General features: G+C 51.2%; 10 protein-coding genes across 10 annotated transcripts; 4 read left to right on the top strand and 6 right to left on the bottom strand.

Annotated features, from left to right (window-relative positions):
- Positions 1–325: 325 nt before the first annotated feature.
- On the top strand, positions 326–2,148 carry MRS44_007091 (uncharacterized protein; the record flags this gene model as incomplete). The annotated part of the gene is made up of 4 exons (XM_065620392.1): positions 326–677; positions 740–1,260; positions 1,313–1,928; positions 2,123–2,148. The coding sequence occupies 4 exons, from the start codon at positions 326–328 to the stop codon at positions 2,146–2,148; spliced, it is 1,515 nt and encodes a 504-aa protein (XP_065476464.1).
- A 320-nt stretch (positions 2,149–2,468) lies between these two features.
- MRS44_007090 (uncharacterized protein) lies at positions 2,469–3,396 on the bottom strand (the record flags this gene model as incomplete). Its single annotated transcript, XM_046281469.1, has 2 exons — positions 2,469–3,147; positions 3,329–3,396. 2 exons carry the CDS (start codon positions 3,394–3,396, stop codon positions 2,469–2,471), a joined length of 747 nt encoding a protein of 248 aa, XP_046129379.1.
- Positions 3,397–5,553: 2,157 nt separating this feature from the next.
- Positions 5,554–6,675, top strand: MRS44_007089 (uncharacterized protein; the record flags this gene model as incomplete). The annotated part of the gene is made up of 1 exon (XM_046272936.2): positions 5,554–6,675. One exon carries the CDS (start codon positions 5,554–5,556, stop codon positions 6,673–6,675), a length of 1,122 nt encoding a protein of 373 aa, XP_046129380.1.
- A 239-nt stretch (positions 6,676–6,914) lies between these two features.
- Positions 6,915–7,901, bottom strand: MRS44_007088 (uncharacterized protein; the record flags this gene model as incomplete). Its single annotated transcript, XM_046282248.1, has 1 exon — positions 6,915–7,901. The coding sequence occupies one exon, from the start codon at positions 7,899–7,901 to the stop codon at positions 6,915–6,917; it is 987 nt and encodes a 328-aa protein (XP_046129381.1).
- A 564-nt stretch (positions 7,902–8,465) lies between these two features.
- MRS44_007087 (uncharacterized protein) lies at positions 8,466–9,472 on the bottom strand (the record flags this gene model as incomplete). The annotated part of the gene is made up of 2 exons (XM_046277060.2): positions 8,466–9,253; positions 9,340–9,472. The coding sequence occupies 2 exons, from the start codon at positions 9,470–9,472 to the stop codon at positions 8,466–8,468; spliced, it is 921 nt and encodes a 306-aa protein (XP_046129382.1).
- A 457-nt stretch (positions 9,473–9,929) lies between these two features.
- MRS44_007086 (uncharacterized protein) lies at positions 9,930–10,344 on the bottom strand (the record flags this gene model as incomplete). Its single annotated transcript, XM_065620391.1, has 2 exons — positions 9,930–10,031; positions 10,222–10,344. 2 exons carry the CDS (start codon positions 10,342–10,344, stop codon positions 9,930–9,932), a joined length of 225 nt encoding a protein of 74 aa, XP_065476463.1.
- A 573-nt stretch (positions 10,345–10,917) lies between these two features.
- On the top strand, positions 10,918–14,924 carry MRS44_007085 (uncharacterized protein; the record flags this gene model as incomplete). Its single annotated transcript, XM_065620390.1, has 6 exons — positions 10,918–10,963; positions 11,080–11,687; positions 11,741–12,187; positions 12,251–13,972; positions 14,024–14,545; positions 14,604–14,924. The coding sequence occupies 6 exons, from the start codon at positions 10,918–10,920 to the stop codon at positions 14,922–14,924; spliced, it is 3,666 nt and encodes a 1,221-aa protein (XP_065476462.1).
- A 305-nt stretch (positions 14,925–15,229) lies between these two features.
- MRS44_007084 (uncharacterized protein) lies at positions 15,230–16,843 on the bottom strand (the record flags this gene model as incomplete). The annotated part of the gene is made up of 2 exons (XM_065620389.1): positions 15,230–16,649; positions 16,707–16,843. 2 exons carry the CDS (start codon positions 16,841–16,843, stop codon positions 15,230–15,232), a joined length of 1,557 nt encoding a protein of 518 aa, XP_065476461.1.
- A 342-nt stretch (positions 16,844–17,185) lies between these two features.
- MRS44_007083 (uncharacterized protein) lies at positions 17,186–19,221 on the top strand (the record flags this gene model as incomplete). Its single annotated transcript, XM_046272937.2, has 3 exons — positions 17,186–17,232; positions 17,285–17,436; positions 17,501–19,221. 3 exons carry the CDS (start codon positions 17,186–17,188, stop codon positions 19,219–19,221), a joined length of 1,920 nt encoding a protein of 639 aa, XP_046129384.1.
- Positions 19,222–19,288: 67 nt separating this feature from the next.
- MRS44_007082 (uncharacterized protein) lies at positions 19,289–21,733 on the bottom strand (the record flags this gene model as incomplete). The annotated part of the gene is made up of 1 exon (XM_046274063.1): positions 19,289–21,733. One exon carries the CDS (start codon positions 21,731–21,733, stop codon positions 19,289–19,291), a length of 2,445 nt encoding a protein of 814 aa, XP_046129385.1.
- Positions 21,734–22,278: the final 545 nt, after the last annotated feature.

Raw genomic sequence — 22,278 nt, 5'->3', positions numbered from 1 at the left:
ACCTAGATAGCCTACAAGCCTCCTCCTCCCCCTCCTCCCTCACATTTGCCTCAGCCCCTTCCTTATGGAAGGAAATGGAGGGAAGTCACGTCGGCTCTTGCAAACCGAGACCCCGCATTTGTCTGCGTCTCTAGCGTCTCCATTGATCCGTCCCATGTGCACATGCCCCTGACCCCGCGCAGGAGGCGGGAAGTAGCTTCGTTCGGAGCCGGGGTACGTGAGATCCCCGACCAGGATCTCTCACATAAATACTGGGTCCCCTCACGTTCTCCAGCCCCCACTACTATCAATCCGTTTATTCTGCCAACGCCAAGTATCTGCCATCATGCCCGCAAACAACAAGCCTTCTCGCCGACCAGCAAAGAGAAAGGCAGACCCTGGGCCAGACGGAGCGGAACGAGGACGCAAGAGGGCCCAGAACCGCATCTCTCAGCAGTGCCTCCGCGAGAAGAATCTTGCCCATGTGCGCAGTCTTGAGGAGACAGTTGCCCTGCTGCAGCAGGCGGTTGCATCCGGAGACCAGCGCAGTCGTTATGCAAATTTGCTTGAGACCCATCTCAAGCTGATGGAGGAGAACAGGCGGCTACAAGATGCTCTTCTCCGGCTCCGAAAAAAGCTACTGAGCTTGAGCAACGCAGCTTCGGCCGCAGCAGGCAAGTTACCTCGGCACTATCACTGTGGCTTATGCCCCCATTTCGCCATCCGTGCCTGCTCTTGCCAAATCACTAATCCATCATAGATGATGAGGTATTCGACACGGTACTCGGGGGATCCCAAGATACAGCCACGCCTCCTGCCGATGAGAGAGGACACTGCGACTCTTCAATCTCACCATTTGCAGAAGTAGAGCCACTAGGTCACCAAAGCCCCAACACTGAACCTGATACTGGCAGTGTGACTGCACAGACTCAAAGGGCGGCTGATCCAGGTGTATCGAACCTCCAGCTGTTGCAGAACGACCCCCTTGAGAGCTACTCAGATTTTTTAAACGCCTGTACCAGTACCTGGCCAGTGAATGAGCATGATGAGGCAGAATTGACAATGCCCTTACCAACATGGATGCTTTCTCAAGACCATATTGTCATAACATCTATAACCCTCTTTGGATCTAAACTCCTTGACGCTTGCGACAAGTATATCAAGAGGAAATCAACATCTACACTACCAAACCAGGTCGATGAGTGGAACCAGAAGCTCGTCCGCGTTGCGATAGACTTTGGGACTCGCTGCATGGGTCTGGGGTCATATGTCTATGGTGTAGTAAGTGATCTTATGACTAGATTTAACAGCCAATGCCCTGCTGACAAAACAGAACGGAGCTAGGTATATGGAAAAAGTCCTGAGTTGGCGGCTTGGTCTCGAACCCAAGGACAAGGTGCCAGCGCCATTCCGCCCAACACCACTACAATCCAGGCAGCCTACCCATTTCTGGGGCCTTGACCTTTTCAACTGGCCTGAGCTACGAGATCAGTTGGTGCTGGATCATGAGTTGGTTGACTTGGATACATTGACAAAGGATCTCATTCTCAACTCTGTTGTCGAGCAGCCACAACGTGGTGTAGCCGTCAATGTGCTCGACATCTTCGAGAATCAGATCCTTCGCCGGGACAAGTCTGGCTGCGCACAAAGTGGTACTTGTCGGAACTACCTTACTGACGCCTCTTGGGTCTTATTCGAGGTTGGACTCGAAATGCAGAACGTGTACGGGTCTGTGGCAGACCCAGTGGAAGAGGCGATCATCGCAGAACTTGACCGACGGATGCTGACTGAAGAAGCCACGCCCCGAGGTTACAGTAAAAGCTTGCTTCCATCACCGGAGAGTTACCCCGGAACTGACGTAGCGCACTTTCTGGGTATCGACAATTTTTTGGGATGGAAGATTAGTCAAGAGTTTGCCAGCAAATATCCATTCCTGGACTGCTCTACAGGTAGGTTTCGCAACCACTTTATCGCCTCCTACCTAGCTAACAAAGGCCTTCTCCGGATTAGCTATATCCGATTACCAACTGGCACCTTCCCAAGATTTTTTCTATTGGTAGTCATGTAGCGTATGTAACCTCGGCTCCGGATCAGGCCTCTTCGGCTTGGATCTATGTCATGTTAGAAATGAGCATAAACATAGATGAGAACTCCAACTTCGGGTTTTAATGCCGCCATGCGTTGATAACTGTCTATTTTTCCGTTGTGGCCCATGGCTTCTTTTCGGACTATAAAACCAAGGCTCAAACTTTCAACATCTTTAATTACTTGCTCTACGAGTCATATGATAATGCCAAACAAGAGCTAGAATAGAATGGTAATTACTAGTCAATGAATCCAGATATGGACTCGGCCTCTCATTAACCGCTCTCTCGTGAACTAAAGATTGTATTGCATCTAATGAAGGCTAGACCATGTACCGAATTGTCCTCCTCCGCCTTCTCTTCTCCTTTTCCTCCTCCTCTCGCTCCTGAGCGCTATCCGTCAACTCAATATTGTGCATATCTTCGTTCGCGCTGTCTATCCTCCTCCACCGGCAAGCCCTCACTGCGTGCTGGGACACTAAAGCTATTATACGTAAGGAAGACGTTCTCGTCCATCTGCACCGAGTTAACAGGTCGTGGGATCTGCAGTGAGGCTCTCCGGACCTCCACGACGTCATTCTCATCCTGAATTGGCTGTACGCCCATGTAATGGTATAAGATGCTCAAAGCTGGGATGGAAAGCCCATGGACCACAATTGAGAAGAAGACCAGCCAGTAAACGGTGGGACCCATGACCCTGACGAGATTGCTCTCCTCCTCGTCACCTTCCCCAAGATGGGGAAATTGATGCCTCGCATGCTCGACATAGAAGACAGCACCGGCACCGATAGGACCGAAGTAGCCCATAAAGAGCGCGTCTTTCCAATTCTGACTAACCGCCGGCATGGCCTTGTACATGACCATAATGGCTGGGATTCGACGGAGAACAAGGACAAGAAAACCAAGAGCAATAAGCCGGGGGTAGGTCAGGCTTGTGCCATCTGGATCATTGAACTCTGACCAAGGGATGATAGTGCCGATATACATAAACCCACCGAAATTGAGGAGCACGTCGATGCACGAGTTAACCTCATCGTGCCGCTGGATAGTCTCCTCGAGGAAGTGACCGTCCCAGTTGAGTGCGCTGCCAGCGACGAAACGGGCTAGTAAGTCGTCTGTGCCTATGGCACCACAGGTGCCGACCAGAAAGAGCCCGAGTGCTGCTGGGAAAAGGACGTACGACTCGTTGTCGACAAGTTTTCATGAAATGCTAGGTTAGATAAGGGTTATTGTTCTTGGCGGGAAGGGATAGGGAGGTGTCTTACCGCTTCAGCGCAAACCGAATGCCCTTGCAGGCTGCGAATCCCACGACAATGCGGTAGGCGACCGACATGAGGACAATATACAGCCAGGTCTCGATAACTCACTGCTTGATCGCCTCCCCGGGGCCACCGCCGAGCCGGCTATATAAAGATAATAAAAGTATGATCCTTTAAAGGAAAGAGTTATTATATAAAGGGGATTTTAACCTTATTAGCTAATTAAGATATAAGCTATGTATTATAAATAAAGTAAATTTTAATATATTATTAAAGTCATTAATAATTATATAAATAAATATTATTAATTTAAGCCTCTTAAGACCTTAGGCTTTAAGAATAAAGCTTTTATTATGAAAATTACTAAGATATTAATTATAATATTTTTATTTTTATTTTAAGTAATATAAAATAATAAAATAATAAAATAATAAAATAAGAAAATTATTATAGCTTAATAAAGTATTTTATTATATAATAAGACTTTATTTACTTATTAATTATAAGTAAATTATACTCTTAATTATAATTTCTCCCTAGGGATTATTATTCTTAATTATAATTTAGTTATTTCGATTATCATTTATATTATAATCTCTTAATAATTATTGGATTGGGCCCTGTGCAATAGCTCTGAGGGTGGTCACGTGCCTTCAATGTCAGCCGGGCGATCTCCGGCTCGTCGGGCGGACTAGGCCCAATTAGGAAGGCCACGTGGCGGCCCAAAAGGGAAGGAAGGAATTATCTCAAGATGATCAACACAAGCAATACACACAGGTTCAAGGATAAGCCCGACTTATCAACAAGATCAGCTAAGTATTAGCAACCAAGGCATAAGTCAGGGAGGGGCCTGAACGTGGAATGGTAAATCCGTTCCGTCCCTGACACGGTTAAACTCGGGACAAGGGAGGTGGTAGCCATCAACCTAAAGATTGATTAGCTCGGGTCCAGACCCAGAGGACTGTCGCTCTCGAGCACGGCGCGGAGATGTGATAGTGCCCCCTCGGGAGGACGACCCGTGCGCTTGCATTGGTTAAGTTATAGGTAAACTTCGGCTCTGCTACTACGACTCGAATGCAACCACATCAGGCGGCCATAGTACTATAAACAAAACACACTTGGCGTCGCTAGCCGCCACACAGATTCAGCTGACTACTAAGAGGGAGCCGCAAGGAGTTAAGTGCGCGGTTCCTGTGGATTCTGCGGTGCCCTCTCAGGATTAATATGAAGCGCTTCACAGGTCTAAATTTTTTTTCCCTCAGGTCAAGCTAAAGCAGCTGGAGGAAGAAGTGGGTGTATAAATTACTAATATTAGTACGTAGATAGCAACTTCTAAGCATGGATTGACTGGATACTTGAATGTGGCTGCTCGTAGGCTATTCTTAAAAGCGGCAGGTGGTGATCGCTTTGACAGTCTAAGAGCTAGCCGTTGGAAACCTTAGAACAAATCCGGTACCCAAACCCGAGCCTTAATTAATAAGTCCAAAATGTGGCCAGAGTATTGCAGGTCAAAAATCATTCAGCATGCCAAGCCATGAGTCGCGCACCCAATAAGATGCCTGGAACTTCCCGCCCCCGCATCACGTTGCCCCTGCATTGTTGCGGGGTAAATCGCTAAACCGGGAGACTGGGCCCAATGGTCCTTGGACACCTGAACAGAGCGGGCATCCACCACAGCGAAGTGGCGCCCCATAATCAAGATTGCTCGGGTCTAGACGCGATCCGCAGACGGCGACATAATAGAAACATGTCCTGCGGGGCCTGTCGCGGAACCACCAGCCCTCATCTAGTGGTCCAGTGTGTGGCAAATTCAACCGCGCCGAATCCAATGCCCCCCTCTGGGTCAAGCCACAGGTTCTAGCGCAGCCACGTCTACAAGATGAAATTTCGACATTAGCGTCATGTGCAGGCTTGCAGCGCATTAACAAGGGCCCATGTTCCTGCCCCGGCTGCTGCTGGAGTTCCCCCTTCCTCCTGCATCCTATACTTCTTCTTTGCCGTCACAAGTTGAGTCAACCAGTACACAGTACGCATCGCATCTCTGGATCCAGTGCCAGCGCTGCTCCATAGCATTTGTGGGCTTGATCCGATTTCTGAGCTCTCGGCAGGTCCGTATTAGTTCCCGAGAGTGACTCAATTGACACTATATCCGCCCTAGAGGCAATATTGACAAACACGAACAGACAAAAACTGGCTCTCTTTCGGATTCAGAACCTAACCTAGCCGGCCTAATGGGTTACTCAGAAAATCTCGGGGCCGGTGATTCGGCAAGCCGTGAGGTTAAACTGTCTATTCCCATCGCCGTTTGCATGAGCATATCCCTGTACAACGTCATCGAGCTTAATGCCCTCATCCTCACAACCTTCGAAAGACGCAAGAGCCTTTACTTCTGGAGTTTTCTCGCCGCTACCAATGGAATCGCACCTCATACTATCGGGTTCTTACTTAAGAACGTATTATACTCAGATAATTTCATCTTATATATCACCCTTATATCTGTCGGCTGGGTGATGATGGTTACTGGCCAATCGCTTGTTCTATATTCCCGACTCCACCTTATTTTCTGGAATCAGTTCTGGCTGAGGCTTGTCCTGGCTATGATAGTCACTAATGCTATCATCTTGCATATTCCCATTATCATCCTGATGTACGGCTCTAACAGCTCTCCATCAAACCCCTGGGTTCATCCTTATATGGTCTACGAAAAAATCCAGGTTACTATGTTTTTCCTTCAGGAAGTTATTATTTCGGCTATCTACATCAAGACTTGTTCTTCCTTCCTCGGCACCCAAAGCGCTCTGCATGGAAATGGTGCACGAAAAATGCAGAGGCACTTGCTGTTAGTCAACGTCATTATTATCCTCCTCGACATTCCGATCCTCGTCCTCGAGTATGCCGACTTCTACGACTTTCAGACCGCCTATAAGGCCATTGTCTATAGCATCAAGCTCAAGCTAGAGTTCAACATCCTGAACCGCCTCGTCGAGATGGCAAATAGCAACGACATCTCTGGCTTACGCAGTCAGGGTCCTGGTACAGACACTGCGGCAGTCATACATTTGAACACGTTCAATGGCGATGCGTCTGGCGGGAATGTCTCACATCGAGCTTTTACCCATGGCGGCGAGCGCGGCGACACCAAGGGTTGGAAGACGGGAGGATTGAGCATGAATAATGGCATGATGAGGAGTACGGAGATTACCGTGGATGGCGTTGAGCGCGGAGAAGACGACAATGAGAGTATAGAACGCAGGTCGATGGGAACGGGAGAGTCTCACTATAGGACGACGAATGGTATGGACGGGTTATCGAAGTCGTCCTCTGAGGTTAATCTAGCTACTAGGGGATTTTAGCAATAATGCTCTAGTCTCCTGAAGTTTCTCCCTTTCTATAACAGAGTTCAATAATCAACTTTCTCGACCTCACAGAGACTTGGAAGGAGGCATAGTGTGGAACTGGTCATTCTCCTCTAATTTGAGCGTGAGGACGTTCAGGAGAGATCGACTCTCTGTACTTCTAGCCGATCAACGAGGGAATGTAGATAAGTTCAGGACGGAAAGGTATCGCCCTGTATACGCCTATCTGCCAGTCCTTATAGCCCTGCCCACTTCAATGACTCAGCCCATAGCTTGCCAGCCTTTTCCACATCGTAGGCATGAGCACCATAACCGGGCGCATACAGACCTGACGAAGCATCCCATTCCTTCGCAATTTGGCAGTCTTCGAGATAACTACCGCCCTTTCCCTCCAAAGCTTTCGCCGTAGCCCCCCACACGGTAGTGGCAGCTCCTTGGTCGGGGTTCTTGAAGATGGAGGCAATGTACGCATCTCCATCAAGCGCCCGCTTCTCCGAATCAGACATGTGCTGCGCCAGGTTGGTGAGGACAGCACCTGGTTGAACGCTCCATGCATGGATACCCTGCGGACCATATCGTCGCTCGATCTCGTTGGCAGTCCAAAGATTGGCAGTTTTGCTGGCTCCGTATGCCGCCATTGCGTCATATCCGCGATCGAAGTTGACGTCCTCGAAGTTGACCTCAGCGAACCGGTGAGCGACAGAGGAAAGGATCACGACACGGGAGGCGAATGAAGGGGTGGTCCCAGCCAGTAGAGCAGGCCGAAGAAGGTTGAACAAGAGGAAATGGGCGAGGTGGTTGGTTCCAAACTGGATCTCAAATCCGTCCTTAGTTCGACCCTCCGGCGGGGTCATCACGCCAGCATTGCAGATCAAAATGTTGAGGGTCTGGCACTTAGAAAGGAACTCGGCCGCGCAAGATCGTACGCTTCCAAGGCACTCGAGATCGAGCTCAATGAGATGAACCCGGTCACTGTCGATTAGGTCCCCCAGAGCAGTCCTCGCCTTAGCGAGGTTCCGAGCGGTCAGATACAAAGTCATCCCTGCTAGGTGGAGGGCTTTTGCGGTTTCGATACCAATCCCAGAAGAGCAGCCAGTGATGAAGGCGACTTTCCCGGATAGCTTCCCAACCAAATCCTCGTCTTGGATGACCTGGGTCCCAGTCGGGCGACTGTCCCCTGGGCCGTTGGGGTGTTCATGAACTTGGGCGTAACGATTGGCCATGGTAGTGGATGTAAGATTGATGAAAAGAAGTATGTCAAGGGGGGCACGCGGGTGGATTGACAATGAGTAGGTGAGAGAGATGTGGCTCTACGAGAACGGCCTCAGTGCCGTATATATATGATTCTTGCTCTAGAAAAATGCTGGCCAGGTAGTTTACATTATCACCCTGACGTTGTCAACTGTGACTCTCTTCTCTTGGGCGGGCTCCGAAGAGACCCACGCGGGCCACTGACGCAACTCGCGTTGATTGGGAGTCGTGCTGAATGGAGAAAGTAGAGTAAACCTTTTTGGTTGTGGGAGGGGACCCTCCGGCATTGTTAGCGCGTAAGCCAGATGCATGACTTGATTGAGCGGCTGAAACTCTGCTCCAAATGCTAAAAGTTACGCGCTAACGCAACTGGCTTACGCACTAATTAAGATAGGGGCCCCGGACAACCCAGCGCCGAGTCCCAAGTCAAAGTGAGAGTCGTGGAGTAAGTAAGGTGGCAGCCACACCCTTGTCCCACGACGGGGTCATTTATCAATCCTCGAATACCGGTACCAACACAGCTCAACCCCCGACTTTCATACTTCAAAAACAAGCCTCTTCTCACCTCTTTTCCCTCTCCAATAGTTAGTCCCTTCTATGATCTCCGTACACCCTCGTAGTAGAAACCCCCATTTTCGTAAGAACGCAGGATTCGCCTCCCAAGCTCGGGGATCCCACGACCCTCCCCACACAATCAGCGAGGGCTTACTATCGAGACCCCGCGGATCGTCCACCACGAGAAGGTCCTCACACAGCTGGTCATCATCCACCAGCCCAGCTTCCATATACATGAGCATATTATCGCGAAGCCGAGGGAAAGGGAGTAAATCAATCCATGGATGATGCACTACCATCGCCTGGAGAAATGTTGGCTGTAGTGCGGGGGGGCATGATGTGGCCGGTTGCGGGTTGTTCGAAAGTTGGGGCCCATGAGTACTGTAAGGGGAGATGGCCTCGTGGCGGCAGAGCCCTTCTGGCGGGAATCCCATGGAGATGGCGTTCCGGGCCAGCGCGTTGAGAACGTTCAGCCGGATGAGGACTGGCAGATACGCGGGCCGGGGCGCCTGTAGGGAGTAGTCCTCGTAGGCTTGTCTGATGAGACCAGTGATTTGGTTGATTCGACGAGGACATGTTAAAAGGGCACAGCCCTCGAAAAGAGCTGCAATCTTATCGTTCGTGTCGTACCGGGCTTTTTCGGGGAGTCTTGTCAATGTCACTTGCTGGACCTGAATCTCATTGCCTGAGTTGCTGATATCACTGCTTGGATGATGAACGGTCAAGCAACTAGGGCTCGACTGGCTAGCTTGTTGTTTTTTTCTTCGACCTAGAAAAGTATTTCATAACCCGAGTCAGCCCTTTGTTCAGCTTGCGTAGTAGCTGCTCGTCAAAACCAGGGAAGAATTGACTGACGATAAGCTCGCTGGCTGAGGCGGTTCTGGAGCTTCTTCCTCTGTGTCTGATTTGTCACGCCCGTCCAGTCATCGCCCGGTTCCCAAACATCAGGCCGTGTGCTCAGCGTGACTAGAGTGGGAATAGGGTCCATGGCTGCAAATAGCTTCGTAGATGCGAACGGTGTTTAGAGTAAAAGTCCGAGATAGAACTGGAGGGGAAGAAGTGGAACTTAATGCAAATGGCTTACCGACTCGTACAAATAGCCCCACTCAAACCCCATCAGACGCTATGATCAGGTGATGATATAAGGTTAAATCCGCCCTAGTCCCGGTCAGCAGGAAGTCGGTCCCAGGGTCATCAGATCATCGAGTTAGTAGCGACACTCGTGGCGTTACCTAAACTAACCATCTTCCCTCAATATCATCACTATTTATTATCCAGGCAACCCCCTAAATCGACCTTTCCCCTTTAGCATTTGTTTTCGACAAATAACTATTCACTCTCTTTCAACCCATATTCCACTTCCCACAATGGCTTCGCAAAGGGTTCTAATCCTGGGTGGCAATGCCAGTATCTCACACTTTATGACGTCGCTTATGGTTGCTAAATCATGGGACGTTGTCAGCGTAATTCGAGATCCCGCTCAGAAAACTCAAATCCTTCGACTTGGGGACGGTCAGAAGGGCAAAGTTGAGGTTTTGGTTCAGGATCTGGAGAAGTTAGAGGGCGTGAGGGGTGCTCAAGACTTAATTGACCAGGCGAGGCCAGGCATGGTCATATATGTCGCAGGTTTGTGTTGAATGCACGTCATGGGCTTTTGATCATGAGTTTACTCATTGTTAGGATCCATAACCAATCGATGAAGAGGACAGGCGTCAAAAGGATATCCAGTTTTCTCACGACTTTGGCTTCTTCCTTGGGGTCAATGTAGAGGGCGTGCTGGGCCTCTTCATTGGCGCTGATGGCATCGACGTCCATCATGGACGCCTCATTTTTGATGTCAGCCGGTGCGTCGGTAGACATGATTCCAGTTTTGACGAAGACTGTCGAGTGTTTGCGTTGTTGCGTTTTGCAGTCTCTCTACTGAGGAGTTTTGACTCTTGAATATTGTTAAGAATGACATAGGCAGGTTATATAGAGACAACTGAACACAGATAAGGTTGTCTGTTCAGTCAAGGGACTTATCTTGTTGATGTACGATCACAGGCATCTAATCTCGCGCTCGGTGAGTCGTTCCGCACCACCCGTTCGCTTAGCGCTTACGCGAGTCATTGCACCAGTCAACATTTCTGGGGAAAGGAAGACATCAATGGAGGGATACGTATTCTCCCATCTTATCTGGGAGCGGGGGACTAAGAGCCTCGGTGCGTGGGGCCGAGCTCACCATCCCTCGTGATGAGCCTCCGCGTAGGATGCATCCACCTGATAGCCGACAGATTATCGTAAGAGAGATGTTGGAGGAATTTCCAAGTTGACGGTATCCGAGATAAAAGGGCTAGTGTTGCCTACGTATCAAGATAAAGCACAACTCAACTTGGACTCTCAAGATCCTTGCCTCCAAGAGCCCCAACTCTTCAACTAAATTGTTTTGGCAAAATGGGCTCCATTCCAACCGAGCAGCCGAAAATCCGCATCGCTATTGGTAAGTCATATTGGAGACAAACTGTATCGTCATCAGAAGCTCACGACAATTATTATATCGTGGTGGCACCTTCACCGATGTGCATGCCTATGTCCCAAACACAAGGCATGAACAAGTCTTCAAGCTCCTCTCGGTGGACCCCAAGAACTACAAGGATGCACCCACAGAAGGCATTCGCCGGGTCCTGGAGAAGTTCAGGGGCACGAGCCTACCACGAGAGGAGCTTGTCGACACCTGGGACATTGAGTCTATCCGGATGGGAACGACCATTGCCACAAACGCTTTGCTGGAGAGGCAAGGTGAGCGAGCGGCGCTCTTGACAACCAAGGGCTTCCGGGATCTTCTGGTTATTGGCAATCAAGCCCGGCCGCATATCTTCGACCTCACTGTGCGGAAGCTCGAGAATCTGTATGAAACAGTGGTCGAGATCGACGAGCCGGTGACCATGGAGGAGTTCCTTGAGAATCCTGAGAAGCAGCCGATCGACATCAGCAAGGACTCGGCTCTTGTTGAAGGTTCGACAGGCGAGGTTGTTCGCAACCTCCAAGTCCCAGATATGAAGGCCATCAAGGTGCAACTTGAGCAGTTGTACAGTGAGGGATTCAGGAGTGTCGCCATCTGCTTCATGCACGCTTATCTCTATCCAAATCACGAGAACAGCGTTGCGAAGCTGGCCCGGGAAATGGGGTTCGATGCCTCGGTATCTTCAGAGCTCCAACCAACGGTAAGTTAATACGATACTACAGGCTGTCAATGGTAACTGACCTCGACTTACAGATCAAAATGGTATCTCGGGGTAACTCAGCCACTGCAGATGCTTATCTCTCACCCTTGATCAAGAGATACGTGAAAAACTTTGGCACTGGTTTCAAGGGTGGCGTCGAAGCCATTGCCGGAAAACTTCTCTTCATGCAGAGCGATGGAGGTCTCTGCCTTTGGCAAAAGTTCTCCGGTTTGCGCGCAATTCTCTCTGGGCCAGCAGGAGGTGTCATCGGTTATGCAAAGTCTTGCTACGATGCTGGGGAGAAGCGCCCACTTCTCGGGTTTGACATGGGCGGTACATCGACCGATGTTAGTCGGTTTGCTGGCACTTCTGATCATGTCTTCGAGACTGAGACTGCAGAGGTCACTCTCCAAGTGCCCCAATTGGACATCAACACGGTTGCTGCTGGCGGAGGAAGTATTCTGCACTGGAAGAACGGTCTGTTTGCCATTGGACCTGATGTGAGTATTCCATATCTTGTGTATTGCACTGGTTCTATTCTCTGACACGTTATTACCTAACAGTCTGCTGGCGCACATCCTGGCCCTGTCTGTTATCGCAAGGGCGGTCCATTGACAGTCACGGATGCCAACCTCTTCCTTGGACGACTTCTCCCCGAGTTCTTCCCAGCCATCTTCGGTCCCAACGAAGATGAACCGCTTGATTATGAAGCAACTGCCAAGGCATTTGCAGAGATGACCCACATGATCAACTCGGAGGAGGGTCTTGACTTCACGCCTGAAGAGGTGGCGAGTGGCTTCTTGCGTGTGGCCAACGAGGCCATGAGTCGCCCAATCCGTTCCTTAACGGAGGGCAGAGGTATCAGGACGAGCGACCATACTCTTGTCACCTTTGGAAGTGCGGGAGGACAACACGCTTGTGATGTTGCTGAGGCCTTGGGTATCGAAATGGTCGCTATCCATCGCTTCTCATCCGTCTTGTCTGCCTACGGTATCGCCCTGGGAGACTTGACCCACGAGGTGCAGCGCCCACGAACGGATACCTTGGCCAACATGGAAAAGAACATCGAGGCTGAATTCGCTCCCTTGGTGAATGAGGGCAGTACGATACTCCTCCAACAAGGATTCCCCGCCCAAGATGTTGAATACGAGCTGTTCCTCAACTTACGATACGCCGGCACCAACAGCTCCCTCATGATTCGGAAACCAGTGGATTCTTGGGATTTTGCTTCGATCTTTACGCGTCAGCATCATGATGAGTTCGGCTTCACCCTTGACCGAGAAATCCTGGTCGATGACATCCGCGTTAGAGCTCTTGGGAAGACGAGGGGCCACGACTTTGAAACCATTTCTCAGGCGCTCAAGTCGGCCTCCACCAACATGGTATCTCCGAAAAAGAGCGTCAAGAAGACAAAGCTCTACACGGCAGGTGTCTGGAATGATGTCAACCTGTACAGGCTTGACGATCTTGCTCCTGGTGATCTTGTCCAGGGGCCTTCGGTTATCCTAGATCAGACTCAGACGATTTTGGTACAGCCTAGTTGGTCTGCAACTGTCCTGCCTCGCCATCTTGTTTTGGAGAAGGCCTTGCAGTCCGCATCCAAGACTGAAGAGGAGGACGAAAGCTTCATTGGTCCCATCCAACTATCTGTCTTTGGCCCCCGTTTCATGAGTATCGCCGAGCAAATGGGTCGGTCGCTCGAGAAAACTTCGGTTTCAATCAACATCAAGGAACGATTGGACTATTCATGCGCCATTTTTTCGCCAACTGGCGGCCTCATTGCAAATGCTCTCCATATTCCTTGTCATTTGGGAGCCATGAGCTTTGCCGTTGCCTATCAGGCTGAGTTGTGGGGGAATCGTCTCCGTCCAGGTGACGTGCTGGTCTCCAACCATCCCGCCGCCGGTGGCTCGCATCTTCCCGATGTCAACGTCATCACGCCTGTTATTGACGATCAGACCAACGAGGTTCTGTTCTGGGTCGCTTCTCGGGCTCATCATGCTGACATTGGCGGCATCTGCCCTGGGTCTATGCCTCCGCACTCGAAGGAAATCTGGCAGGAGGGCGCATCTTTCACCTCGTTTAAGCTCATCGAGCAAGGGCAGTTCAACGAAGAGGAGCTTCGTGAACTCATGCTTGAGAAGTCTGCTAGGTACCCTGGATGCACTGGCACCAGAACCTGGAGTGACAACGTCAGTGATCTCAACGCCCAGGCTGCGGCCAATCTCAAAGGAATCCGGTTGATCCAGGATTGCATCAAAGAATATGGTCTGAGCACTGTCCAGGTGAGTCAAAACATTTCACGCATGGAAGTTTAGCTAATCACATTCATGCAGAAATACATGAACGGCATCCAGGCCAACGCCGAGAAGATTGTTCGCAGCCTTCTTCGCAAAGTCCACGACGAATTCAGCGGCCTTCCCCTGGAAGCCGTGGACTATCTTGATGATGGCTCGATGATGTGTCTCAAGATCCACATCGACCGCGAGCAAGGCTCGGCAACCTTTGACTTCACTAGTACCACAGGGGAGCTGTATGGCAACCTGAATGCTCCTCGCGCCATCACCTTTAGCGCCATCATCTACGTACTCCGGTCTCTCGTCAATGAGGATATCCCTCTCAACCAGGGATGCCTTGCACCCATCGATGTCATTCTTCCCGAGGGAACATTTCTGTCACCTTCCAAGGGAGCCGCAACTGTCGGTGGAAATACTGATACCTCGCAGCGTGTCACAGATCTGGTCCTTCAGGCTTTCCAGGCTGCGGCCGCGAGTCAAGGAACCTGCAACAACCTCACGTCCGGCTACGGAGGTGAGGTTGTGGACGGCAAGGCAAAGCCAGGCTTTGGCTACTATGAGGTATGTCTGGACATCAAGACCTTTGTTGTTTGGCCGAACAGACTAACACCGTGAGTAGACCATTGCAGGAGGATCTGGTGCCGGCCCGACCTGGGCAGGCCAGTCCGGAGTCCACGTCCACATGACCGACACCCGGATCACGGACCCAGAGTCGCTTGAAAAGCGATATCCTTGTATCCTCCACGAATTTTCCATCCGTAAAGGTTCTGGTGGGGCAGGGAAATACCCCGGTGGAGATGGCTGCATTCGTGATATCGAGTTCCGACGACCTGTTCAAGTGTCAGTCCTCAGCGAGAGACGATCAATCCCGCCCCCAGGTATCCAAGGTGGTGGGCCCGGCAAGCGAGGTGAGAACATTTGGGTCAGGCATGATGAGTAAGGGGCTCGTGAGATTATGCTCGGAGGTAAGAACACCTGCGAAATGAAAAGGGGTGATCGAATTATCATACGTAAGCACCTCAAGGTTCTGCACATAGTGCAAGGCTAATACCTAGATTAGGGAGCCCCGGTGGTGGAGGCTATGGAAAGGTAGAGTCGAGGGATAAAGGAAGAGCGGGCAGCAACTGTGCGCCAAAGGTAAGATGGATAAGAGTTGGTGCATGTATGCAAAGGGCTACGGCTAGCTTACAGGAGGCGAAACCACTTCAATACAAGACTTCCTCAGAGCTGCGAGTCGCTTGCCACTCAGACCGATTCTTTACCACGTGCATGCTCGACGAAGTGAGCGCCCTTGCCCTCAACCATGACATCTGCAGCATTCCCAACAACGCCACCTGGACCATCAAAGATAAAGGCAATCTCCTCCAACGATGGACCCTTGGTCTCCGGGAACACGAAATAGACCCCAGCAAACTCGATCATGACCCACCCAACGAAGATGATGTAGAAGCGCCAGTTGATGTCCTCCAGTCCGATGGGCACTGTGAAGGTAGAAAGCATCATGAAGCAGAACTGGACAAAATAAAAGAACGACAATCCCTTGGTTCGTAGACGATAAGGAAGGATTTCAGGTATATAGAGTCCGAGGTTGCCGTTGAAGCCGAGATTATAAGCCGGTGAAAAGAGGTAAAGGAAGGCGACTACGGTATAGGCGGCAGCCTTATTGTTGTTGTCCTTGGCAAACATAGCACTGCCTGCGGTGATGCATATGTCGATGATCCAGATAGCGGTCAGAGACCATAAGAAAAGCTTGCGGCGGCCCACCTTGGCTGGCAATGTCGCGAAGTAGATGGCAGAAAACCAAGACAGCATCTGGTTGGTAGCGTTGATCAGGGTCTGCTGGAGGTCTGATTTGAGCCCGACAGAGTGCAGGATAGGCGAGAGGTAGTAGGAGACAAATGCGTTGCCCGACATCTGCGAGCAAATTGCTGCCCAGACCATGATAAACATGCGCTTGCGGTTGCCAGCAGTGCTTCCAAGATCTTTCAAGAAGGCGAACATATTGTTTTGATGGGATACTTCGGCACCGAGCGTCTCCAGAATCTCGGTGTACTCGTACTGGACAACGGGGTCGGACGCATCACCCTCGCCGTGGTACTTGGCAAGCATCTCCAACGCTTCTTCGTTGCGGCCTTTGCTGACAAGCCATCTGGGCGACTCGGGAAGAAACCAGACAAATAAAAGCTGGATGATAGACGGGAGGCCTTGCAAGGCTGACGGGATTCGCCAAGACGCCGTGCTGTCGATGCGAAAGGTTCCGAAGGTGCACCAGCCCGCAATGATGGCGCCAACGGAGTAGAAAGTGAGGAAGAGAGCTGTAGCTGTACTTCTCTGAGCTGGATGGGCGATCTCAGTGATGTAGGGGGCACCGGCACCGGCAACGACGACGCTGCCTGCACCAATGATGATGCGGGAGATGATGAACATTGCGATGTTGATTGCCGCGCCCTGAACAGCAGCTCCAACGCAGCAAAGAGCAGCTCCACTCGCAAGACCAATTCGTCGTCCGAAGATATCAGCCGTGGGTGAGATCAGAAAGGTGCCGAGGATTCCACCCAGCGGGTAGGCTGCGTTGAAGAAGCCCAGGAGAGCGCCGGTAGGCGTCCCAAAGTAAGTCTGCCAGTGCGAGACAGACTGAAGGCCATTCATCATCGATCCATCAAATCTGAATTTGTCAGTCAGCTATTTTATACTTGTGTATTTGTTTCGTGGTTGGACGAACCCTTGGGAGAAGATGGACAGCAGTGGAATGATCATGAGCAAGTTCAGAGTCCGCAAGTTACGAAATCTCCACCAACGGCTCGTATCGACCGGCGAGGAAGGCAGGACCATGTCCTGGGGAGTGTTTGGAGCAGGCATGGGGTCGGAGGTAACAATGGTAGTGAGTATAATGTTCGAGCAATTGATAGCCGAGTGACGGGCTCCAGGTGCAAGACCCAATTATATAACCTACCAGATAACCTTGCACCAGCCTCATCAGGAGCACGAACTACTGACCACTGCCTCGGGACTCACTTGGCCGAACATGATGCGCAAGGAGGGGCCCCAAGGGGAATCACACGGCGATGCGGAGAAACTGGGGAGCACTAACTTCAGTTGGCCTGGTGTGGACATCACGCGGTCGACCCTGTCTGTGTTCCCCCGGCATTTAAGGGCCAACATGCCCCGAAATTCTGGCAGGGTGAACCCACCAGTTTCACAATGGCCGAGCCTGTCTCGCGGCGTAACATGGCCCGAAGCATGACCTCGTACGTTCTCGACCAACGCGACAGCAACAGATACTAACGACAGACGGTCTAGATGCGAACGGTGCAAGCGGCGCAAAGCCAAGTGTGACCGTCAAACTCCAGCGTGTCAGCGCTGCGAGCGCGCACATGTCGAGTGCGAATATGCAGGTCGGCGCAAACCAGGGTTTCCGGCGGGCCACCGTCAGGTGCTCGAAGACAAGATTGGTGAGTGCTTGCTTGCTTGCTTGCCTACCTGCTTCAGTTCATGGCTCATGATGTTGGTCGCTAGAGATGCTCGAAGCCGAGTTGCGAGCCATCCGTGGCAATCCGGAGGCCACCGTCTCGTCCGGGCCTGCAGTTCAAGCCGCGCCCATCCCATCCCGTGAAGAGTCCTCTCCCACAGCCTTGATGCTTCCTCGCCCGGCGGCTGTGGCGACATTCGAGCGTACTCGTAAGATCAAGGAGCGCCGACCACCAAAAGATCTCGTCATCTCTCTGGCCTCACTGTACTTTTGCCACATCCACCCATGGTTCCCATTCCTAGACGTTCAGCGCGTATGTGCGGATATGGGCTCTGCAGACGAGCCACCATTGCTCTATTACGCTCTCTTTGGAGTCGCTTTACCCTTTTCATTCGACTCGCGTCTTGACCAAGCATCCAGCGACTCGTTTTGGAAGTACTCCAAGCGCAGCATATTCGTCGACGTGCTCGAGGAGCCCTCGTATAGCTCCCTTGAGGTGTTGACTGTTCTCGTCTTGGACCTGTCTGCCATGACCCATGGCCCTCAGGTTTGGGGACCGTTAGCGGTGGCGACAAAACTGGCTGTGCAGCTTAAGAACACGGATGGGTTGGTATTTCGAACGTCAACAGGAACTGAGAGCCACGAGGCACTGAGTAAAAGCGACGGCCTCTTTCGGCAGCGGCTGTTCTGGGCCATATATGCACTTGACTGCAGCATCTGCATCACAACCAACCACACCTCGACTCTGGGCGACGATCATGTCCAACACTTCCTCCCTACCCGCCAGTCAGTTTGGCGAGAAACGCCCACAGGGATGGCCGAGACCCCCTTCGCCCCTCCTTTTGTTTTCAGTTTCCAGTTGGAGCTGTTTGATCTCTCTCGCAGAGCTCACAGAGTGGGCATCGAGTATGCGATGTTTCGCGATAACCAAGAGCCAATAGTCTCCTCCTGGCTGGAAAGCCTACAGAATGTCTCTGCGGAGCTCGGTGCTTGGATGGAGGCCCTGCCGTCTCAACTGCTTTGGCACAGCAATGATCATGATACAGTAGTCATGGATCGTGCCCGAAAAGCAATACCGCCTGCGCTTTTTATGCTTCATGGCTACTTCCACGCCCTCGTCATATACGTAAATGGCTTTATGGCGTTGCCATCCCACGGCACTTTGCAATCTGAAGCCTACTCAGACACTCGTCAGCAATGCCTGCAGCGATGTTTGCGTAGCTTGGAAGTGTTGTCTCGGATCACCACCACGGCGACTGACCATGTCAGCGATAAGCTTGGTTGGCCTTTCGCCTGGTCAATCTGGATCGCCGCTCGCTTTTTGATCGCACGCCGATGCATCACAGGAGAAAATGAGTCAACATCGGTCGCAAGGCTGTCCCTCTTTTCGGGGCTTCTCAGCAGCATAGGCCGCTTCTGGCAGATCAGCGCAACCTACGCACGGCTCCTGCGCCAGGCCATCTCTGAGCTAGACACGGGTGCCGTTCCGGGGCAAGGCACGATACTTCAACTTATGGCGGATTTACGAGTCACTACCTCCCAAATTGAAGATCAGTTCCGGCCAGATCCATTCTTGCGCGGAGTCATCAATCCAGGCCAGTCAGGTTCAACGTGGGATAACCCAAACCGTATGGACGTGGAGCAATCCGACACTCTTCTGCCCGTATTTCCTGATCAATTATACTTCGACATGGCTCCACAAGGTCCAGATAGCTGGTTTCGTGTACCTTTGTTCGCATCTTCTGCATACCAGCAGTTCAATATATAGGGGCAGGAGGAAGCATGAAGTGTTTTTATTTAAACGAAATAATCTAGGTCTCAGTCTATTAGGCTATTTACACCCTTGTACAACTAAATGTCATCTTTTCTGAACTACTCATGACCATGTCTGGCTGCCCCGGCAGTTTGACATGCACCAAGACTGGTTCAATCAATCCCTCAAAGCGCAACGCGACAGTCGTCTCTCCGTCTGATGAATGCCAAGAAACCTTTGCCAATGCCATTCTTCCTCTTCTAAGAAACGGCACGGTTGCTTCTAGAGAAGGAAACAGGCTCACGCGCGGAACAAACTTCAACTCCTCCCATCCTGGCATTGCAGGTCGTATGCCCGCCACCTCTGCAAGGAACTCATAGATGGGAGCACTCCCCCAAGCATGGCAGTCTGAGCGGTGTGAAACGTCATCTTCCTCCCATGTTGTCAAGCCTAGGGACAGTTGATGGCGCCATGGCCCCCAGAACTCGGCAAACAAGTCTTCGTATAACGATCCCCCAGCAGCGCTGATCGCACGTAACGTATAGAATGACATCGAGATGGATGTTTTGACGAGTGAATTGCCTCCTTGGGACGTTTTCAAGGCGTTTAGTAGCAGGTTTTGAGCAGTGGTACCGGATTCAGCACCGCTGAGGACTGCCCAGACTTGGTTATGCTGGCTACGATCGACCATAGGGTCTGAGCCTGCAGCAATGCTGTCGGTGAAGTACTGCCCATCGAAGCAATGCTGTTTGACAGCGTCTACAATCCGGCTCGCTCGATGAGAATATTCGTCTGCCAGAGCTGACCGGGCTCCGCATGTGAGCTGTAGCCTTGCTGCTGCCTTGAGAGTATACGCATACAAGTTGTTGGTATACGTCGAGATACCGGACTTGACTACCGACGGTGGAATACCGTACGGCCGCCACTGCTCGGCCCAATCGTGAAAGTTCCAGACGCCTCCTTCATTCCTCAGAGACACCAGGTCGAACCGACGATCGATACGTGAATGGAAGTAGTCCAAAACAGCGTCCAGAACCGGGAGGAAAGGCCGAATGAACTCTTTGTCGGCGTAGAACTGGAAGTGGTCGTGTAGCATGCAGATCCAGTAAAGAGAAAAGTGAGGGATGATTTGGAGCTGGCTTGAAGGTGCTCGACTCGCCGTCAGTCCGATGCGCGGTTGGAACGAGCTATGTAGTTGCAAAATTGCTTGTCTCGTTAGGCGATCATCTGCGGATAGGTAATATGTAAATAGCGAGGAGCTGCGTGTATCCATGGCGTATTGAAGTTGTTCGTAAAAGGGACAGTCCTCATAGCAATCGTGCATGCAGTTCCTCAGTGTTCTTATGCTCGTTTCGTATAATTCTTCCATCATACTATCGCTTGATCCCATCCTGAAACTCGAGAGTACTTCTAGAGGGTAGTGAGTCGTTTCGATATCGATGCCACGCATTGTCAAATCCGAAGATCCTGCCTGGATGTCGAGTCTAATGAATCGGAAAGCTCGCCAGTGGAAAGGCATGTATATCTCCTCGGAAGATTCATTGTCGTAATAGCCTAGGTCCAGGGCTCCATCTTGTCCCCGCAAAGTATAAATGTCCTTGGGCCCGATCAGGGACTTGCTCGTGTCTCGTCGGTTTTCCTTGCGGCGGAGATAAGGAACCAACTCTGGGTCGTCTTCGTAACTCTCGGAGTATGTGACGGTAAGGGAGGCTCCCCCAACCTTGGGGCGTTTGAAACGGAAGCGGATGAAGGCGGTGGTGTGGCTCTGAGCCTCGAGGTCCAATTGGTGGCTGGTACCAGCGGGGATGAGGATGTCGCTGTCTTCGGGGTGGGAGGTTGTGACCACAGCCTTCCATGCATCATGACCCAAGGAGCTCTCAACGTTATGTATGGTCTTGAACTGACATTTATGTCTTGTCATGAGTGGAATCAGACGGGGTGACAGTTTCCATGGTGCCGTGACGCCTGTGGAATTTTGGTATCGGAGCAACACGGCTGAAACCCACTCCAGGGATGCAACATCTGAGGTCGAAACCTTCTCGTATACGTGTAAGAAGTCATCCTCAGCTTCATCGAGGCGTAGAGTCACAAATGGATCTATTGCCGTCTGCCAGAGGGTGCTGCTTCGAATCTGCGGCGACCAGACGGCATCGTCGATAGTTGCTGCTATACGGACACCGCCTGACCCCAAGCGTGGGAAGCTTGTGCCCCAGGAAGTCCCGTGGAAGAGTCGCAAGACATGAATTGCGATGTGATTCTCGCCCAAATGTAGGTGTGGACCGATGTTTACCTCATCGTAGAACCAAAGATTGGCATCACCCTTGACGGGTCCAAAGGCGACTAGCTGCTTGTTGACGTAGAGCTTGTATCGTGTATCGGCGGTGATCTGAATTTCGAGGGAAGGTGGCACCTCTTCGGAAATGAAGAAGGTCTTGCGAAAGTGAACAAAGCGTCCTGCGGTAGACGTGGAATCCTCGCGGAAAGCAGGATTCCACATCCAGGTCGTGTCTACGGTTCCCGCCGCCATCGAGGGTATGTAGTTGGCTGAAGACAAAGGCAGCAGAAGAACAGGTCAAAACCAAAAGGGAAGCCGTTTGCTTCTCGGATTGCGACGGAATATTTTCTCGTTGGTTAAGCTCAAGTTTATTTGTGCTCGTCGTGAGCTTGGCCGAATGATTCCAAGGGGACGGCAATTCGGGTTGTGTTGAGCCGAATCACCCGCAGTATGGATTGAGGAATGGGAGAGCACGGGACTACATACACCGCACCCATCGCGTGATCCAGCGCTCCGCACGACTAGCCCGTCACGCTGGTGAAGAAGTAAACGAGACACCTGAACGGCAGAGAGTATTAACTAACTCATCTAAGATTTAATAAGTAATTTCCTATAAGTATAATAAAATTCTTAGAAATATATCATAATAATAATAATAGTTTAGAGCTCTCTTATTTGTTTTTCGTTCTTTTATTGACTATGCTTAGACAAGGATAAGCTAATATGTTTGTCCTGGTATCTCGTTTTTTCCTTGACCCGGGTGCCCGTTGGTGATCAGGGCAAACCAATGGCACGAG

This window comes from Fusarium solani (genome assembly GCF_023522795.1).
Source record: "Fusarium solani strain SB1 chromosome Unknown bctg00000004, whole genome shotgun sequence".
In the NCBI taxonomy this organism is placed as follows: domain Eukaryota; kingdom Fungi; phylum Ascomycota; class Sordariomycetes; order Hypocreales; family Nectriaceae; genus Fusarium; species Fusarium solani.
The sequence above is the reverse complement of the archived record's forward strand: the minus strand, read 5'-3'. Positions and strand labels throughout refer to the sequence as shown.